The following is an 18007-nucleotide window of genomic DNA, read 5'->3' as shown; positions in this document are numbered from 1 at the left end:
TATGCTACTATATAATTATCTCACTAAAAATATTTAAAATTGGGTTAATGCCAGTGATGTGCTGGTAGGCTGGCTCTCAAATAAAATGTTTTTAAAATGCTCAGATCTCTAGTGTTTGCAAATACTCCCACCATGACTGATTTAAAACAACCACTGGTTTAGCAACTAGTTTACAAAATTCTTGACTTTTTAGTAAGTGGCTCTTGCCAAGCTGGGATGAGCCCACTCCATCCCACATTGACCACTGGACAGTGCTTGCCCAAACGAGGAGAAATATTGTCCACCCCTCCTACCTTTTAGAATTCTCTATGTGGAAAACCAAATTAATTGTCCGTTCTTTTAATGTAAGAGAAAATTGGTGGGTAGTTAGCAAGGGGAAAATGAGGAACTGGGAAATATGAGATGGACAATTCAAAATTTACAGGATAAAGAGATGTATTTTAGACCTGGAACTTTTCAAGCCTTTTTTCACCGAGACCAGTTTGCTTGAATTTAGCAAACATTCCCTGAGCACTCAGTGTACAGTAAGTCCCCCGCACATGAATTTTCAAGTTGTGAACTTTCAAAGATGCAAACATGCGTTCTGTCAATGTCAGGCATGAGTGAAACTGCCTTTCTCCCTCTGTCTCCTGTTGCTGACGATCCTTCAGCTCTGCCATCTCCCACCTCCTGTCCCTCCTCCGGTCACTAACTCTTCTTGCTTGTTCACTTGATGCCAGCCCCTGTATACAGCTATTGTAAGTACTTCCCTGGCTCAGACGGTAAAGCGTCTGTCTACAACGCGGGAGACCTGGGTTTGATCCCTGGGTCGGGAAGATCTGCTGGAGAAGGAAATGGCAATCCACTCCAGTTCCATTGCCTGGAAAATCCCAGGGACAGAGGAGCCTGGTAGGCGACAGTCCATGGGGTCGCAAAGAGTCGGACACGACTGAGCGACTTCACTTTCACTTTCTTCACTTTATTTTTCAAGATCCTCTATTATAACATTAAAATTTGTGTGTGTGTGTTTGCTTTTGTGTATTATTTACCTATTACAGTATAGTCCTATATGAGCCAACTGTGTTAGTTGGGAACCTAGGCTAACTTTGTTGGACTTACAAATTGGACTTACAGATGCACTCTAGGAACATAACCCATTCATAGGTAGGGACTTACTATATATCAGACACCATTGCTGGACAAGGTGAGAAAGGAGTGTAAAAGGCTTGGACCGTCCTCTATGAAGTCAATCAACAATGTTGATACCGTGCAGTCTATGAACATAAATACAGTTTAGGTTGAATGAGAATTTGCAAACTGGATGTGAAGAGCCACAAAGGAATAATCACATGTCTGATGCTTCTTATACAGTCATAATTTGTTTTGCTCTTATATTTAATCTCTAAAGGAGCAAGAGGACCCCCGGGATATGAAGGAGAAATGGATATTATTTCCAAGAAGGGGGAAACAGGAGAACCTGGACCTTCTGGGGATGGTGGATTCCCAGGAGAAAATGGTAAGTGCTTATGTTTTTTAACCATACCAAGTAAGTTAACTTCTTTACAGATCATTCAAACAAGCATGTATATTAGACAACTTTTGCAAGGAAGCTGTAATACAGAGTTTAGGAAAGGTCATCGTTAGATAAAAATAAAAATATAGGCTTAGGAATCTCCCTCATGGTACTTTTTTTCCATGTTAGAACTTAGCTGTAGTTCATATGTGTTTAGGGGCTTCCCTGGTGGCTCAGTGATAAAGAATCTGCCTGCCAGTGCAGGAGACACGGGTTCAATCCCTGATCCAGGAAGATCCCATGTACTGTGAATTAAGCCCGTGTGCCTGCAGAATAAAAAAAGAAATAGATTCGGATATTCCCAACTAGAGTCAGTCCAGACTAGATACTTGAAATACTGGTTCCAGGTTTACAGTATTTCTGGGTTTGGGCTTCCCTGGTGGCTCAGACAGTAAAGAAACTGCCTGCAATGCAGGAGACCCAGATTCAATCCCTGGGTCAGGAAGACACCCTGGAGAAGGGAATGGCAACCCACTCCAGTATTCTTGCCTGGAGAATCCCATGGACAGAGGAGCTTGGTGGGCTACACTCCATGGGGTTGCAAAGAGGCAGACAGAACTAACACTTTCATTCAAATGAGTAGCACAGTGACTATCCAGAATTTCAAGTACAGAAGGTGCTACTCAGCCTTCAGTGGGCATCCCTGGCAGCCCTTGTTAAAATGCAGTTACTGAATCAGCAGGTCTGGATTTCTAACATGCTCCTCGATGCCTGCGCTGCTGGCCCTCAGATACACTGCAGAGCAAGGGCTTTGATGGCGAGTTTGTGTTCCCCTTCCCTGGTTTAGACCTGATCTTCATGAGATCTGGGTTCTTTCTTCAACTAGTTTTTAGAGGATGAATGTTTTAACTTCTCTGGGTGAGTCCTTCCTCATCTGTAAAATAAGCGTGTTATAATAAAGCAAGTGATGCTGGAATAAATAAAGCATCCTTCTCTTGGATAGCCCTGGGTCTGTTTATGGAGGAATCCTTTTTACAGTGAGATCACAGAAGCCAGAAACCTTTGTGATGTGGTTTAGGGCAGGAATTAGTATTCTTAATTCCTAGGACATGGCTTCATCTCCTATATGCTTAGTCAGTCAGTTGTGTCCGACTCTTTGCCACCCCATGGACTGCACCCTGCCAGGCTCCTCTATCCATGGGGATTCTCCAGGCAAGAATACTGGCGTGGGTTGCCATGCCCTCCTCCAGGGGATCTTCCCAACACAGGGATCAAACCCTGGTCTCCCACACTGCAGCCAGATTCTTTACCATCTGAGCCACCAGAGAAGCCCTCATCTCCTGTAAGTAGGACCAAAAGCCTGTAGCCTAACTATCACCCAGCCTAAAATTTCCTCTAAGAGGTCTGTGACTCTTCCAACTCCATCAGGTGATAAAGGTCATCCTGGGATGCAAGGAAGGAGAGGAGAGCCAGGAAGCTATGGACCACCTGGATTTCACCCTGGAGAGCCCGGAAGAAATGGGCAGCCAGGGCTTCCTGGACCCCCAGGCCCTCCAGGCTCACCTGGGCTGAGAGGGATCATTGGTTTTCCAGGATTTCCGGGTGACCAGGTAAGCAGCTGCTGTTTTGGAAGGAAAGAAAAAATAAAAGCTTTCTGCCCTGGGGATGCCCTTTAGGCATCTTACTTTGCCAGTGTATGGCAGGGTCCTTTCAACAGCTTTTAGAATGTAAGAAGTTGGTCGAGAGAAGAATGGAGACTCTGGAAGGCCATGCTGTAACTAATTTCTGGCCAGTGCTCACGCCTGGTTCCAGTGACACAGATGATCAAGTCACTTACTCTGCATACTAACCCTCCTTCATTTAAACAGCTTCATAAAGACTTGCCTCAGGACGGCTGGTTCACCAGATTAAAGAGTCATGTGAAAAAGGACCCAAATTCTGCTTTCAAAGTCTTCCTATCCAACGGCAGATACCATAGATTTTGTTTCAAATATTTTTTATCTTTACAATCATGAGCCGAATACCCCAGAAGTACAACTGTAGGAGCCTAACTTACAACTTCTGGAAAATGTATAGCATACTCTGCTACTGATTGTTTGGAGTAAAATAGATGTTTAAAGCTTTATAATTATATTTTATTTGGTATCAGTTCATTCATTCAAAACTTAAAGTTCAAATGATGTGATGCAATTACTGTTTTACAATCGAATATAGAGAATTGGATACCTCCTGTTGGTATCACTACTTCTGGAAGCATTTTGTCAACTGTTTACAAACTAGATGGATGCAGTGATATGCTTGCAATGCATTTCCAATTTTCTTTACCACAGCAAATTATAAAAGCCAAATTTGTTATAGGGAATGATAACTGGGTCATATCAAGAGTGTGTCATTTGTATTTGAAATTCAGTTAAAGTCTTACTTCTGTTTCATTAAACTATCAGGGTGAGCCAGGTTCTCCAGGGTGCCCGGGACCTTCAGGAATTGATGGTACAAGAGGACCTAAAGGTATGGCTTGGAAATACAGTAGCCATCCACCAAGCTCATAGTCCTGGATGTTTGTAACATTGTAAGCAAGTACCTTTGGCATGTAAAGCAAAGTATACAAGCTGCAACACTTAAAGAGTTCTTCGCAGACTCTGCTAGATAGTCAGATAAGACCTAAATCATCTGTATACATATAGATCCAATGGTATATATCCAATGGTATATATAGATCCAATCTGTATATATTCAGATCCAATGGTACTGTGTAGAAAACATGTCTGCGTGCTTGGTAGGAGTTCTCACATCTGTTCTAGTGACTGCAGCTCCCTAAGTGACAGCTCAGGTGCAAGGAGACAGGGCCACAGTGGTGGCCCATGTCCCATGCCCCAGAGGAACCAGTATCTCTTCTAAAAACTGCGTAGGTACAGCTTTTAGGGGCTGGGTTACAAGAGTCATGGTAGACAGAGAAAGCCAAAGCCATGGCTTCTCACCAAGTGTTAATAGCTCACTAAGAGTTCCTGGGCCAAGTGTAATTTACAATTGGGATTTTTTACCACCAGCCAAAGGTCAGCAAATGCATTTTTTACAGAGGGCCGGATCATAAATATCTTTAGCTGTGTGAGCTCTGCTGCAACAACAGTACATGAAAACACAGCAAGCATGAAAGCAGCATGAAAACAAAGGGGGTATAGCTATGTTCCAATAAAACTTTATTTACAGAAATCTGCAGGCTGCATTTGGCCTCACAGGCCTTAGTTTAATTTATGCCAGGGACGATGTTGCCTTGTCATTCTACCTTTATCATGTCAACTTACAGTCTACCTTTATCAGGTTTCCAGGAAAATAGGAATAACCCCAGGTTAAAAATGTCCTTACAAAAAGAGGTTTCATTAACTCATTATGCAGATTAAACAAACAAACAAAAATCAGGCTATCTTAAATTGCAATGTTTACACACAAGCTTTAATATTTTTCCTATTTTTGTGCACCATTGGGTTAATATTTTTCTTTAAATCTACTTTAAAATGATTTACCTTTTTAACCTTAGCCTTACCCTCACTATCTGTGAATTTATAGGCTTGATGTACAGTTATGTTTTATTTTAATATAGGTTAAAATAAATAACTCTAAAATATGAAACAGTAATCAGTGAGCTGCCTAAAAATCTTCTCCCTTGCTACCAGTGAAACGTGCTTTTTACTTTGAGAGACACTCCATAAATAATGGGATAATTGTTTTATAAAAAAAATGAACTGTGCAACTTTACTTATTCAGAAAGAATAAATTAGCTCTCCTCTTCAGAAATACTTACAAATAGGAAAGTTTTCATATTGGATTTTGACATTGTATAGCTTCAGTGCTCGAAACACACTCCTCATCTCTTCTACTCATCTATGCATTTATTATAGGTGTTTCGGCTCTTTCAAAGAACAAACCTAGTTCTTCTCATTTCCCTCCTCCTTGCATTTGGCCATCTTTTCCAGAAAATGAAGTACAGTGAAGGTACTGAAGTAAAAGCTGTCTCATGTAGCCCAGAAGTAAGAGCTATAGTTCTGCTGGACCACAGTCTGATGGAACCTACCCCTTGGGCAATCCATAGTTTTTTTCTCTTGAGACTTGTCTCCATGGTCTGCTTTCTCACTTATCTGACTACAACCAGCTTTATCACTCTGTATTCAGTATCCTTTCTGAATCTCTCTGGATGTTTGGAATTCACTCGAAGGTGATCTGTATCAGGACCTTGTGATAACCAACCTCCATCATGAAAATGCTTTTGATTTCTGCCTCAATAGACAAGGACCTCAAATTTTTACTTTTTATTATAATTTCTCAAAGACTGGCTGACCTGGGATGGACCAGATTTGTACCCTTCAAATGACTAACCCCAGTTATGAGTAGGGTCAGGTGGAAGAGAACCTTCTCTAAGGTGTGGGTGGGACCCCTTTAAAGGGGTGTTGGTGGGCAGGTGCTACAACATATGCCTAATTAGCTCTCTTCTTCTCTTACAACCACATCAATTATTTTGCCCTTCCCTACTCCACCATTTTGAATCTGCTGTTTATAATTGGCTCTCAGTTCAGTTCAGTTGCTCAGTTGTATCCGACTCTTTGCTACCCCATGGACCACAGCACACCAGGCCTCCCTATCCATCACCAACTTCTGGAGTTTACTCAAACTCATGTCCATTGAGTCAATGATGCCATCCAACCATCTCATCTTCTGTCGTCCCCTTCTCCTCCTGCCCTCAATCTTTCCCAGCATCAGGGTCTTTTCAAATGAGTCAGCTCTTCACATCAGGTGGCCAAAGTATTGGAGTTTCAGCTTCAGCATCAGTCTTTCCAATGAACACCCAGGACTGATCTTTAGGATGGATTGGTTGGATCTCCTTGCAGTCCACGGGACTCTCAAAAGTCTTCTCCAACACCACAGTTCAAAAGCATCAATTCTTTGGTGCTCAACTTTCTTTATAGTCCAACTCTCACACCCATTCATGACTACTGGAAAAACCATAGCCTTGACTAGATGGACCTTTGTTAACAAAGTAATGTCTCTGCTTTTTAATATGCTGTCTAGGTTGATCATAAATTTCCTTCCAAGGAGTAAGCGTCTTCTTAATTGACTCTCAGCTATAATGTATTAATGGGTCTTTGTGTCTGAAAGGACACAGCAGCAGTGTGGAACAGCTCTGTGGGACTATGAGAATCACTGCCTACAATGGCCTTTTAATGTGCCTTGTGAAGTCATCAATAAGATGACTTTTTGTGATTTTTTTTTTACAAGGACACTTAGTTGAGCTTCCTTGTAGAGAGCTTGAAATGTGATTGCAATAGCCGAAACAGTAACAATTTCTGCTTTCTCTTCCTGAAAAACATTATGAGGATATAGTTACTCAATGCCAAGTAATTGCTTAAATAGACATCTAAATTTGAAACTACTTTAGAAAATTAAAAATTTAAGTTTATTAAGAATAAGCTAAAGAATAAACAATCTTGTTTCTTGTGACTGTCATGAACTATAAACGTGTGTGTGTGTATGTGTGTGTGTTTAAATCATACCTTGCATCTGTGTTCTTAAATCTCACCTTGCATTCCCTATGTTCTTATGTAGGGGGAAAAAAAGCGTTTTTCAAAAAAAATCCTTTCCTAGAACATTAAAGATAGACTATAAAGACACAAATACGTGAACGTTATTATGTCACTTGGAAGAAAAAATATAAACTCTCTTAAATAATGTGTGTATTTTATCACTTACAGGATACAAAGGGGAATCTGCAAGTCAGTTTGGCCTACCTGGTCCAAAGGGTGAGCCAGGTAGCCCCGGATATCCAGGTACAGACCCATTGTTTTCTTATTCAAACAAAAAGAGTGTGTTTTGAAAACTGGAGCAATTACTTCATCCTCCTAGTTGGGAATGATTGTATCAGTATTTTCTCCCCCCTTTACTCATTAAGATACATATCAGAAGGACTGTGTATAGGGACTTCCCTGGTGCTCCAGTGGTTAAGAATCTGCCTTCTAAGGGTTCAGTCCCCAGTAGGGAACTAAGATCACAGATGCCATGGGGTGAGTATATCCATGTGCCACAACTAGAGACACCTGTACACTACAACAAAGGCCTGACACAGCCAAATAAATAAATAAAACTAAAAAAAAAAAAACACAGAAAACTTGTGTATAACCGCTGATCTGGGAGAACACCAGAGACTCTCCACCTTCTTGCCATCATGGGTCCCATGACCTGGGATGTTAACACACTTCCCAGGGTCAAAAATGAAAATCTGGACCCTTTTGCAATCTCTGTAACTAAAAATGATAATTAAGCAAGAACCACTCAACTGACTACAGTGGCAGGTTTTCATTCCAACCCTTTCTTTTCTACTCAGAAAAGCATAGGTGAATGCCCTGAGGGCTGCTGTTGCTGAGATATAATATTATAGAATACTGCATTTCCTGTGTATCTAATTTACTAAAATCCAAGCCAAAAAAAAAAAAAAGGTAAAGCTTCGTCATCCACAAGTCTTTGGAAACAGTACTCTGTTTATCAGCAACAGCTGATGTGTAATCCCTCAGAACAGATGACAGTGTTCCAGTGAGTACTTACTCTCCATAGAGGCTGAGGTTGCCTACGGTAGATGACCCACAGCTGACAAAATACACATAGCCTTTTACTAATTCCTCGTGTTGGAATACAGCTCAATAATCAGACAGATGTACAAAGGTGTGTGCAGGGATATCCACTGCCAGGAAAGAATGTTTGTTTCTCCACAGGTAATTGGTTCAATCAGTGATGCCCAGTGCTGTTAAGCTGAGAGTGGACAGGTTAGAGACCAGGTTTACGGTTAGATGAGCACCTTGTAAATTAAGGCCTCCCCAGGTGGCTCGGTGGTAAAGAATTCGCCTGCCAATGCAGGAGACACAGGAAACACCGGTTCAATCCCTGGAATGGAACGATCCCCGGAAGAGGAAATAGCAGCCCACTCCAGTATTCTTGCTGGAGAATCGTGTGTACAGAGGAGCCTGTTCACAGGCTACAGTTCATGTGGTCACAAAGAGTCAGACATGACTGAGCATGCACTTGTAAATTAAATATCTCGTATTAATAGTTTCATGCTTTATCTTCAAATTCTCTTTGGTGATGGTCATGTTTCATTCCATATGACACACAATCTGAGCAGACCTATTATGGGAATTTTTATTTCTTTGTTTTAATTTCACTTATGTATTTATTTATTTTAAAGAATAAAAAAAATTAGTTTTTTAACTTTAGACATTTTATAGAGTTTCAGTTGTCTTTACACGCTATGTGTGTGTGTTAGTCGCTCAATCGTGTCCGACCCTTTCTGACCCCAAGTACTTATACAGCCCACCAGGCTCCTTTGTCCATGGAGTTTTTCCAGACAAGAATACTGGACTGGGTAGCCATTCCCTTCTCCAGGGGGTCTTTCCGATCCAAGGATCAAACCCACATCTCCTGCATTGCAGATAGATTCTTTACCATCTGAGCTGCAAGGGAAGCCATTTACAATCTATGCTGCTGCTGCTGCTGCTGCTAAGTCATTTCAGTCATGTCCGACTCTGTGCGACCCCATAGACGGCAGCCCACCAGGCTCCCCTGTCCCTGGGATTCTCCAGGCAAGAGTGCTGGAGTGGATTGCCTTTTCCTTCTCCAATGCATGCATGCATGCTAAGTCGTTTCAGTTGTGTCCAACTCTGTGCAACCCTATGGACAGCAGCCCTCCAGGCTCCTCAGTCCACCTCTGCAATTCAAAAAATTATAGGCACAGGGAAGCCATATTTACAATAAGAATGAATTAAATTTTGTTTTTATACCATAAATTGCTAAAATGGAAATCTAATGGAAGAACAAGCCATTATTCTGGCAAAAACTTCCTTTTCCATTCCCTTCCCTTTGGGTCTTTTACCTCTGGCATGTCAAATAGATTTAGATAATATAATTTTAACTGAGATGTATAGCTTATGTGTGTACATTTGGAGGGGAAAATAGCTTTGAGATTAGCATTGTAGGGGTTCATAAAAAGGACCAGAATGAGGTATCAGAAAGGAAAATCACTGGTTCAGTCACCCTCCATTACCACTGAACATGTGGTCTTGGGCCAGTTGCTTATCATCTCTGAGCTGTTTGCTCATCTGTAAACTGGCTTTCAGCAGATTACAGGTTGTTCTGAAGATCAAGTGAGATTCCCTGAAAGCGATTAGTAAACCAAAAAGTGCTACACAAATGCAATGTGTAATTCATCATTGTCATCATCAGCAAAACATGAAGAAATCTTTCCACACTTACTGCTATTTTTATGTAAAACCTTTAAGAAAGTAAGATTTCATGAGCTGAAAATAGTCCAAAATGGAGACCTTTTATATTACCTAATATTTTAAGTTAAAAATCATAAAGCAGAGTTATTTTATGTATAGGCTCACTTTTTCAAGAAAATTTGCCTTGGTGTTATTTCCCTGGTGTCCTGTGGTTATCACCATTTAAATCATTCCCTTTCCCAAATGCCATAGCTTTTGCTTAAATTTTTAAAGTTACATCATACGTTATGTACTAGCACAGAGTTTACCTATACATGCAATTTTCATTGACAGGAAAAAAAGCTGGATTGAATTTGAACAAGCCTAACAAGAAGGCATGGACCTGCAGCCTGTCTCAGGGGACTTTATATGATTGTACTGGGCTCAGTTCTACTTCCCCTTCCTTTGTTTCAGAGAGCAAATACAGTAGAGATTAACTCAGAAGTTCTGTTCTTAATACAACTGTGATTGGAGAGGCAAGCCTTTAATAGTTCAGTTTTTTCATTTGCAAAAGGGCTTCCCTGGTGGCTCAGTGGTAAAGAATCTGCTCGCCAGTGCAGGAGACATGGGTTCGATCCCTGGGTAGGGAATATTTCCCTGGAGAAGGAAATGGTAACCCACTCAGTATTCTTGCCTGGGAAATCCCATGGACAGAGGAACCCTGGCAGGCTATAGTTTATGGGGTTGCAAAAGAGTTGGACATGACTTAGCGACTGAACAACTTTCATCTGCAAATAGAAAAATGCTGCCCTCAGATGGTAAAGAATCTCTCCACAATGCAAAAGACCTGGGTTTGATACCTGGGTCAGGAAGATCCCATGGAGAAGGAAATAGCAACCCACTCCAGTATTCTTGCCTAGAGAATTTCATGAGAGAAGCCTGACAGGCTATAGTCGCAGAGAGTTGGACACAACTGAGCAATTAATACAACTAACACCTTTACTGCAGGGATATTTTCAGAATAAATAAAGCAACATACAGTGAAGCTCATAGATCTTAAATTTGGTCAGGAACAAGTATAGACTAACACAGGCTATTTCTTGTGTTTTAGAATAGTGACTATGACCTCCATGGGTTTGTAAATACAATACCATGTAATTTATTTGCAGATTCAACTGATGAATTTTGGCACAGACTATTGGTTTATCCTATAAATATAAATTGTATTACAGGCATAGATAATGAATAAATACATGGTGAAGTCAACTTTCCTAGTAATCAAATATGACTTAGAGTCTGAAGTATCATTTCATTCTTACTAGATTAGCAAGAAAACAAATCCAAAAACTAAAAAGTCTCCAGTGAGCATATGCTATGCTCTCGGAATTGTAGGGCTGTGGGTGGGTTACGTGTGGTGATGTGAGTTGATGGAGAGTTTATCCCAAACCACTAGGCAACCTCTTTCAAGAACCAAATGCTGAATGGTCTGTTCTTGAACACTAAAAGCAGCTGAGCCTTCCTCTTCAGCATGTCACTGTCCTGAGAAGGGGACCATGGTCGATTTTTTTTTTTAACCTAGTAGATGTATCCACCAGATGTAATATGTGGTTCTGGAAGGGGACCCAGTGAGGACAAACCAGCTGTGAAGGACATTAAGAGGACAATTGAGGCAACTCAAGCATGGAATGAGTATTGAACATGATTAATTTTCTTGGCTGTGATGATGTTATTTTGGCCACATAGGAAAATGTTCTTATGTTTTCAGACATACCTCCTGAGATATTTAGGGATGAAATTCCATGATGTCTGTGATTTACTTTAAAATACTTCAGCCCTTAAAAATGCATTAAAAACAACCAAAATATCAGACTCTCTTACCTAAAAATTCTACTCCCAGGAATTTTTCCTAAGGAAACAATTTAATAGGAGAAAAAAATTGATTGAAAATATAAAAAGATCATTATGCATAACAGTGAGAGTTAGAAATAACTCAGATGGCCAATAGTAGAGAAAATTAGTTAATTAATTTAATTAGGGTTAACTCAATAAGCTATCAGCCAGTTGTTTCAAAACAATAACTAGGAAAATGATATGAAGCTTGGAAGATTACTTATGATACAATGCTAATTAAAAATCAGAATATAAAATTGGAGGCCTTATTTGCACAATGTTATACATATGAAATACTGTGTTAAATTGGTGGGATTATAGGTGTTTTGTTTTAAAATTTTCCTATATGTTATCTTTTCAATAGAAAAATTGTGTGTATATAAAAGTAAGAGTAGAAAAGAAAGAGCTGAAATTGGAGGTTTCATAGATTCACTGCTTTGGAGAGAAACTGCAACTACTCAGATATTTGATCCTTCTTTCTTTAGGACAGTTGGGAGCATCTGGAGAGCAGGGCTTGCCTGGTGCTCAAGGTCCTGGAGGACCACCCGGAAGGCCAGGACCTCCTGGCTTCTCTGGACCAACAGGATGTCCAGGTAACGTGAAAGGCGCCCGGAGACTTCCTGGGCACTCATCTAGCTCTTGTCTTTTAGACTGGTCCAGAGCTGGCTCTGCCATTTCCCAGACCTGTGACTCTGGACAAGTCACTTAAACATACCTATCCCTGACCCCTAAACTGGAGATAGACTGGTCTCACTGGGGTGGTCTGGCAACAAATGAAGACAGACCTGTCTTCATCCAAGGAGGATGCCAGGCGCAAAGTGATGGGCTGACAGAGAAAAGCTTCTCTCCAGCCTTCCCTGAGGCTTCTTCCATTCAGGACGCTGGTTTCCTCTTCTTTAGCCTACACACCTCACCCATTCAACACAACATTTCAACGGCTCCTCCTCCTGCCAATTCAGAATCAAGTGAAAATTTCAAATCAAAATTGGCAACTTTAATTTGAAGTGTATTTTCTCCTCTTGAGATTAAAACTAGGAGGTTAAGGAAGAAAAGGTAATAAAACAATATCCCAGGGACCCATGTATTAAAAATATAGATGGTCTCCCAAGTTAATGAAACTTGTATATCACCTGCTGCTGCTAAGTTGCTTCAGTCGTGTCCAACTCTGTGCGACCCCATAGACAGCAGCCCACCAGGCTCCCCCGTCCCTGGGATTCTCCAGGCAAGAACACTGGAGTGGGTTGCCATTTCCTTCTCCAATGCATGAAAGTGAAAAGTGAAAGTGAAGTTGCTCAGTCATGTCTGACTCTTCGTGACCCCATGGACCGCAGCCTACCAGGCTCCGCAGTCCATGGGATTTTCCAGGCAAGAGTACTGAAGTGGGGTGGATGCCTGCAAAACCTCCCTGTCGTCCTCAGGTAATCCAGGGGAGCCTGGGCTGCAGGGACCCCCAGGAGAAGTGGGGGATCCTGGACCAAGAGGCATCGTGGGGGACCCAGGGGCACCAGGTCTTCCAGGAATAAAAGGTAAGTCGGAAGGAACCCTGACCCCTCAGAAAGTTCTAGCCAGTGATGCTCCCACAAGTTCAGAGTGCCTCTCTCGTACCCCAGGGACATGCTCTGGGGCCCCCCTTTTCCCAGGATGCCCATGGATACCTCCTTTTCTTTCTTACTCAGGCAGCACTGGCCTGGTCTCCTGACCGGCTCTACCAAAATGATGCTCATTTTTTAGGACATTTCTCCCATTGTTGTCCATAATTTTTTGAGCCTTTGCATTTATTCTCAGCCCACAGAGTCAAGCTCTTGTGTCCTAGATTTCTCTGTTAGACACTAGGCACGTAATGTTGAAGAAAATGGACACAGTTCCTGCCTTCATGGAGTTCACAGTTTAGAAGGGGAGACAGATATTAAATGTGTATTTGCCAGTTATGCAAAGTAGAAGGAAGAGAAAATAATAAGATGCTATGGTGAAGGAGGAACCCATGTTCATTATCTTTGATGAAGAAATGTTTTTGTCCTGGTTAAGTTTTTATCCCTTTAAAAGTATAGTAGATTGGTTATAATATAGGTCTTGTGGAATAGAGTAGAATAGAATATATATAAACAAATCTCATACCCCTCCATTCATCAATGGTACTAATTCCTTTTCAGTCCGTTTTTTCATTGTAGAAAAAATATTTTTTTCCATGGTACTTTTTGTATACCTCTAGCAAAATACTTATGTTGTACCACTTTTATTTTTGTTTAGAGGTCTTTCTCACCAAGCAGAATGTAATGTTTAATTTTTTTTAATTTAAAAAACTTTGTAAATTTTTTGCCCACACCATGAGGCATGTGGGGTCCTAGTTCCCCAACCAGGGACCGACCTCCTGCCCCTTGCATTGGAAGCATGGAGTCCTAACCACTGTACTGCCAGGGAAATCCCAGAATATAAGTTTCTTTAAAAACCAAGAATCATTTTTAAGAATTGAACTATAGTTCATTTACAGTGTTGTCTTAGTTTTAGGTGATTCAATCATATATACATACATATCTATTTTTTCAGATTCTTTTCCCATATAGGAAATAATGTAATATTGTAATAACAAAATATTGATATTAGCTTCCTGTGCTATACATAGGTCCTTGTTGATTATATTATATATAGTATTGTGTATATGTTAATCCCAAACTCCTAATTTATCCCTCCCCCCATTTCTCCATTGGAAACCATTAAGTTTGTTTTCTTTTTTTTTTCCTAGTTAAGCATTTAATAGCTCAGTCAATATTTTCTACATAATCTATTCTTTACATTTTAATTTTTTAATTTTTTAAAACTTCTATGACATTATTGTTTTTTAATATAAATTTATTTTTTAATTGGAGTTTGTTTTCTATAACCATAAGTTTGTTTTTTATATTTCTGTTTTTTAAAAATATTATTTATTTTTAATTGGAGGACAATTGCTTTCCAATGTTGTGTTGGTTTCTTCCATACATCAACATGAATTAGCCATAGGTGTACATATGTCCCCTCCTCTATTTCTGTTTTCTATATAAGTTCCTTTGTATCATTTATTTTTTACTACATATAAGCATTATCATATAATATTTGTCTTTCACTGTCTGGCTTACTTCACTTAATATGATACTCTCTAGGTCGATCCATGCTGCCGCCAATGGCATTATTTCATTCTTTTTTAATGGCTGAGTAATATTTCACTGTATATATGTATAGCATATCTTTATGCATTTATCTGTTGCTGGACACTTGGCTGCTTCCATGTCTTGGCTATTGTAAATAGTGCTTCAGTGAACACTGGGATGCATGTGTCTTTTCAAATTATGGTTTTCTCCAGATGTATGCTCAGGAGTGGGATTGCAGAGTCATACGGTAGCTTGATTTTTTAATTTTAAGAACTATGTTTTATATCCTTGGTACAAGGAGATTCCTAGTACGTCTGTTGGTTGGTTTATTGTGTTTATTTATAAAAATAAATAAAAATGTAAATATATTTATAAATTAAAATTACAATTTATAAATTTATTTTGTGAATAAATATAATTAATTATTTAATTAATGGAGAAATGGAAGAGTGAACAATTGAGTGAGTAGCTATGAAGTTGAGAGTCTGTCTTCACCTCAGTCAACAGTTGAAGGGTCAAGCCTTACTTGGTTAGATTTCTGTAACCAAGACCCCTCTGTCTCCTTCCTCCCTTTTCTTCCCACTTCTGTTTGTTGGCTCATGTGTGTGCGTGTGTGCTTAGACACTTCAGTTATGTGTCTTTGCGACCCCATGGACTGTAGCCCACCAGGCTCCTCTGTCCATGGGACTCTCCAGGCAAGATCACTGGAGTGGGTTTCACTACCCTCCTCCAGGGGGTCTCCTGACCCAGGAACTTGGGTCTCCTGCTTGGGTAGGCAGGTTCTTTACCAGTAGCACCACCTGAGAAGTCCTTAGTTGTCTCATAATTACAGTAAATTTTGGTAAAATAAAGAGTACTTCCTCTTAGAAGAACTGGAAATCCCTTCTTTGGGGCTCACTCAGTTTATTGTTTTGAAAATCCAAGTAACATTTTTCTACACGCTCACCTCTTCATTTGTCAGATAGATAGAGGGAAGTTGTTTATTTTGAAGAGCTGGTATACGCTTATGTATTTCTATGCTGCCAAATAACTAGACCAGGGCACGCTCCCATCATCAGTACAGAGATATCTTTGCACTGTTCTTCCTCTTCACTGGCCTTTTTAGTAATGTGAAGTGCAGTGATTGGTGGTAAATTTAGGATTCCAAGCAAAATAATTTTGTTATTTTGAGAGTTTCTCTGATTACTGTGGTTGTTTCCTGTCTCTGACAAACCCTACAACTCTGTTGGGGTATTCTCTGGTGACTTTTTGAGTGTTTAAGAGACTAAGTTGGTAAAGAACCAGAAGACAATGTTTTCCATTGTTTTACTCCTACGGAATCTCCACTTCTTCCTACCCTCCGACTATAGTAGAATGGCAAGGATTTTCAAGTGTCCTGAAAATGGAAAATGTTAGTCGCTAAGTAGTGTCTGACTCTTTGCAACTCCATAGACTGTAGCTCACCAGGCTCCTCTGTCCATGGATTTCTCCAAGCCAGAACACTGGAGTGGGTTGCCATTCCCTTCTCCAGGGGATCTTCCCAACCCAGGGATCAAACCCGGGTAGACTGCATTGCAGGCAGATTCTTTACCACCTGAGCCACCGGGGAAGCCCTGGTGCCATTTTATACACTCCGCTTGACTAAATGACAAGGCTCATGTTGTGGTTGTTGATTCTTCCTTTCCTTGAATTCGTTTGCACTTACCACATAGCTTCAGTATGATAGGTTATTAAAAAACTGATAGCTAGTGAGTTTGATCAAATAACAAAATTTTCTCCAATGACATCGTAATTCGGTGCTATGAAACAAGTTTGCTAAGAGGAGGAGTGAGGAAATGAGCAAACTGAGCCAAATGTACACCCCAGTGTACAGATGGACGCTGCAGTGATGTTTCCTGGCCATGTGGGGACAGTGTTTCCCTGCAAACAGCCCAGTGAACAACCAGTCTTTTTTTTTTTTTCTTAATCCACAAAACAGTGAAATACATTCTTAGGAATGAAAACGTCTACAATATAAATCCATTGCTGTCATTTATCATGCTGATAGGAAAATGAACCACACTCTGGCAGAAATGCTTTGAACTGAGAAACTAAATATTTGAAGTATGTTCTAAATAAGTCAGGGGGACTGATTATCTTGTTTGAACAAACCAGCTGCTAACTCCAAGTTGTTTGCTCTACTAAGAACAGGCCATATGGATTCTGAGTCCTGCTTATATTCTGTCAGATTTAAACTTTCACTTCAACATAGGTAAAAATAGCTTGGTGCTTAGACTTCCAGTACCTATATATGCTCAATTCCTAGTTAGGCATTCGTCATTGCTGCTGTTTAGTTGTTAAGTTGTGTCCAATTCTTTGCCATCCCATGGACTGTAGCCCACCAGGCTCCTCTGTCCATGGGATTTCCCAGGCAAGAATATTGGAATGCATTGCCATTTCCTTCTCCAGGGGATCTTCCTGACCTAGGGATCCAACCTGCATCTGTGGCATTGCAGGCAGATTCTTTACCACTGAACCACCTGGGAAGCCCCATAGGAGACTGTAATAATAGAAGCCTAAAATAATAAGCTTTGGCATGAGAGCATGTAAAGAATGTGGGCTGGGTTATTTTGGTTGATGGCAAGTAAACTGTTTCATAAGAACAAAGCACCTAGAGATGTCTTTTATCAGCACAGACAGACCCAGCACCTCATAGTCGTGAAAATCAGAAACATCCTCCCTTTTTACAACTGGTGCCCCCTCCTTGACCCTGCCCCACCGCATTTACCCCTCTTGAGGTAATTGCCTGATTGTTCTGTCAAGTCAGGGATGGTTTCTCTCTCAGTCGCATGTCTCCTCAGTGCCCATCACCAAGCACATGTGGGGGCTGAAGCTCAAGGTTAGGGGGCCCTATCAGGCTCTTGTACATTCCCTTAGTAGGCACTCGTGTATTTTCTGAATTAAAGGAGAATTCCTTCTTATTTCAGTTCTGCGAAGTTTTCCACTTTGTTCAGCTATTACCTAGAGGCTCAAAGAAAGGTCTCTTTCCCAGCAGCTTTCAAGTTAGGGTGACCAGCTGTCCCGCTTTGCCTTGGCCAGAGCAGATGCTCAGAACACAGGATTCACAGTGTTAGAACTAGGCAAGCCACCAGCAGACAGGGACAAGTTGGTCACCCTATTAAAGGTATAAACTGTGAAAGGTTCCTGGGGATAGGGAAGCATTTTCAGTTTGACAACAGAAGAAAACCTCAGAGTGGGCATCCAGTCACGGGTCTGCTGGCTCACAGAGATGGAAGCTTTAATTG

At 40.7% G+C, this 18007-nt stretch overlaps 1 protein-coding gene across 6 annotated transcripts in view; it reads left to right on the top strand.

The window, feature by feature from the left end:
* Positions 1–18007, top strand: part of COL4A4 (collagen type IV alpha 4 chain) — a 149007-nt gene that overhangs the window by 99365 nt on the left and 31635 nt on the right. For all 6 annotated transcript variants that reach the window (XR_011254685.1, XR_011254686.1, XM_069578394.1 and 3 more), the window contains exons 32-37: positions 1388–1495; positions 2921–3102; positions 3937–4000; positions 7234–7308; positions 12105–12212; positions 13038–13145. Coding sequence is in view for 4 of the 6 variants with exons in the window: in XM_069578394.1 (XP_069434495.1) it covers positions 1388–1495; positions 2921–3102; positions 3937–4000; positions 7234–7308; positions 12105–12212; positions 13038–13145 (645 nt within the window). In the remaining 2 variants the exon portion in view is untranslated. The remainder of the gene's footprint in view (positions 1–1387; positions 1496–2920; positions 3103–3936; positions 4001–7233; positions 7309–12104; positions 12213–13037; positions 13146–18007) is intronic.

This window comes from Ovis canadensis, chromosome 2 (assembly GCF_042477335.2).
Source record: "Ovis canadensis isolate MfBH-ARS-UI-01 breed Bighorn chromosome 2, ARS-UI_OviCan_v2, whole genome shotgun sequence".
NCBI classification, from domain to species: Eukaryota; Metazoa; Chordata; class Mammalia; order Artiodactyla; family Bovidae; genus Ovis; species Ovis canadensis.
The sequence above is the reverse complement of the archived record's forward strand: the minus strand, read 5'-3'. Positions and strand labels throughout refer to the sequence as shown.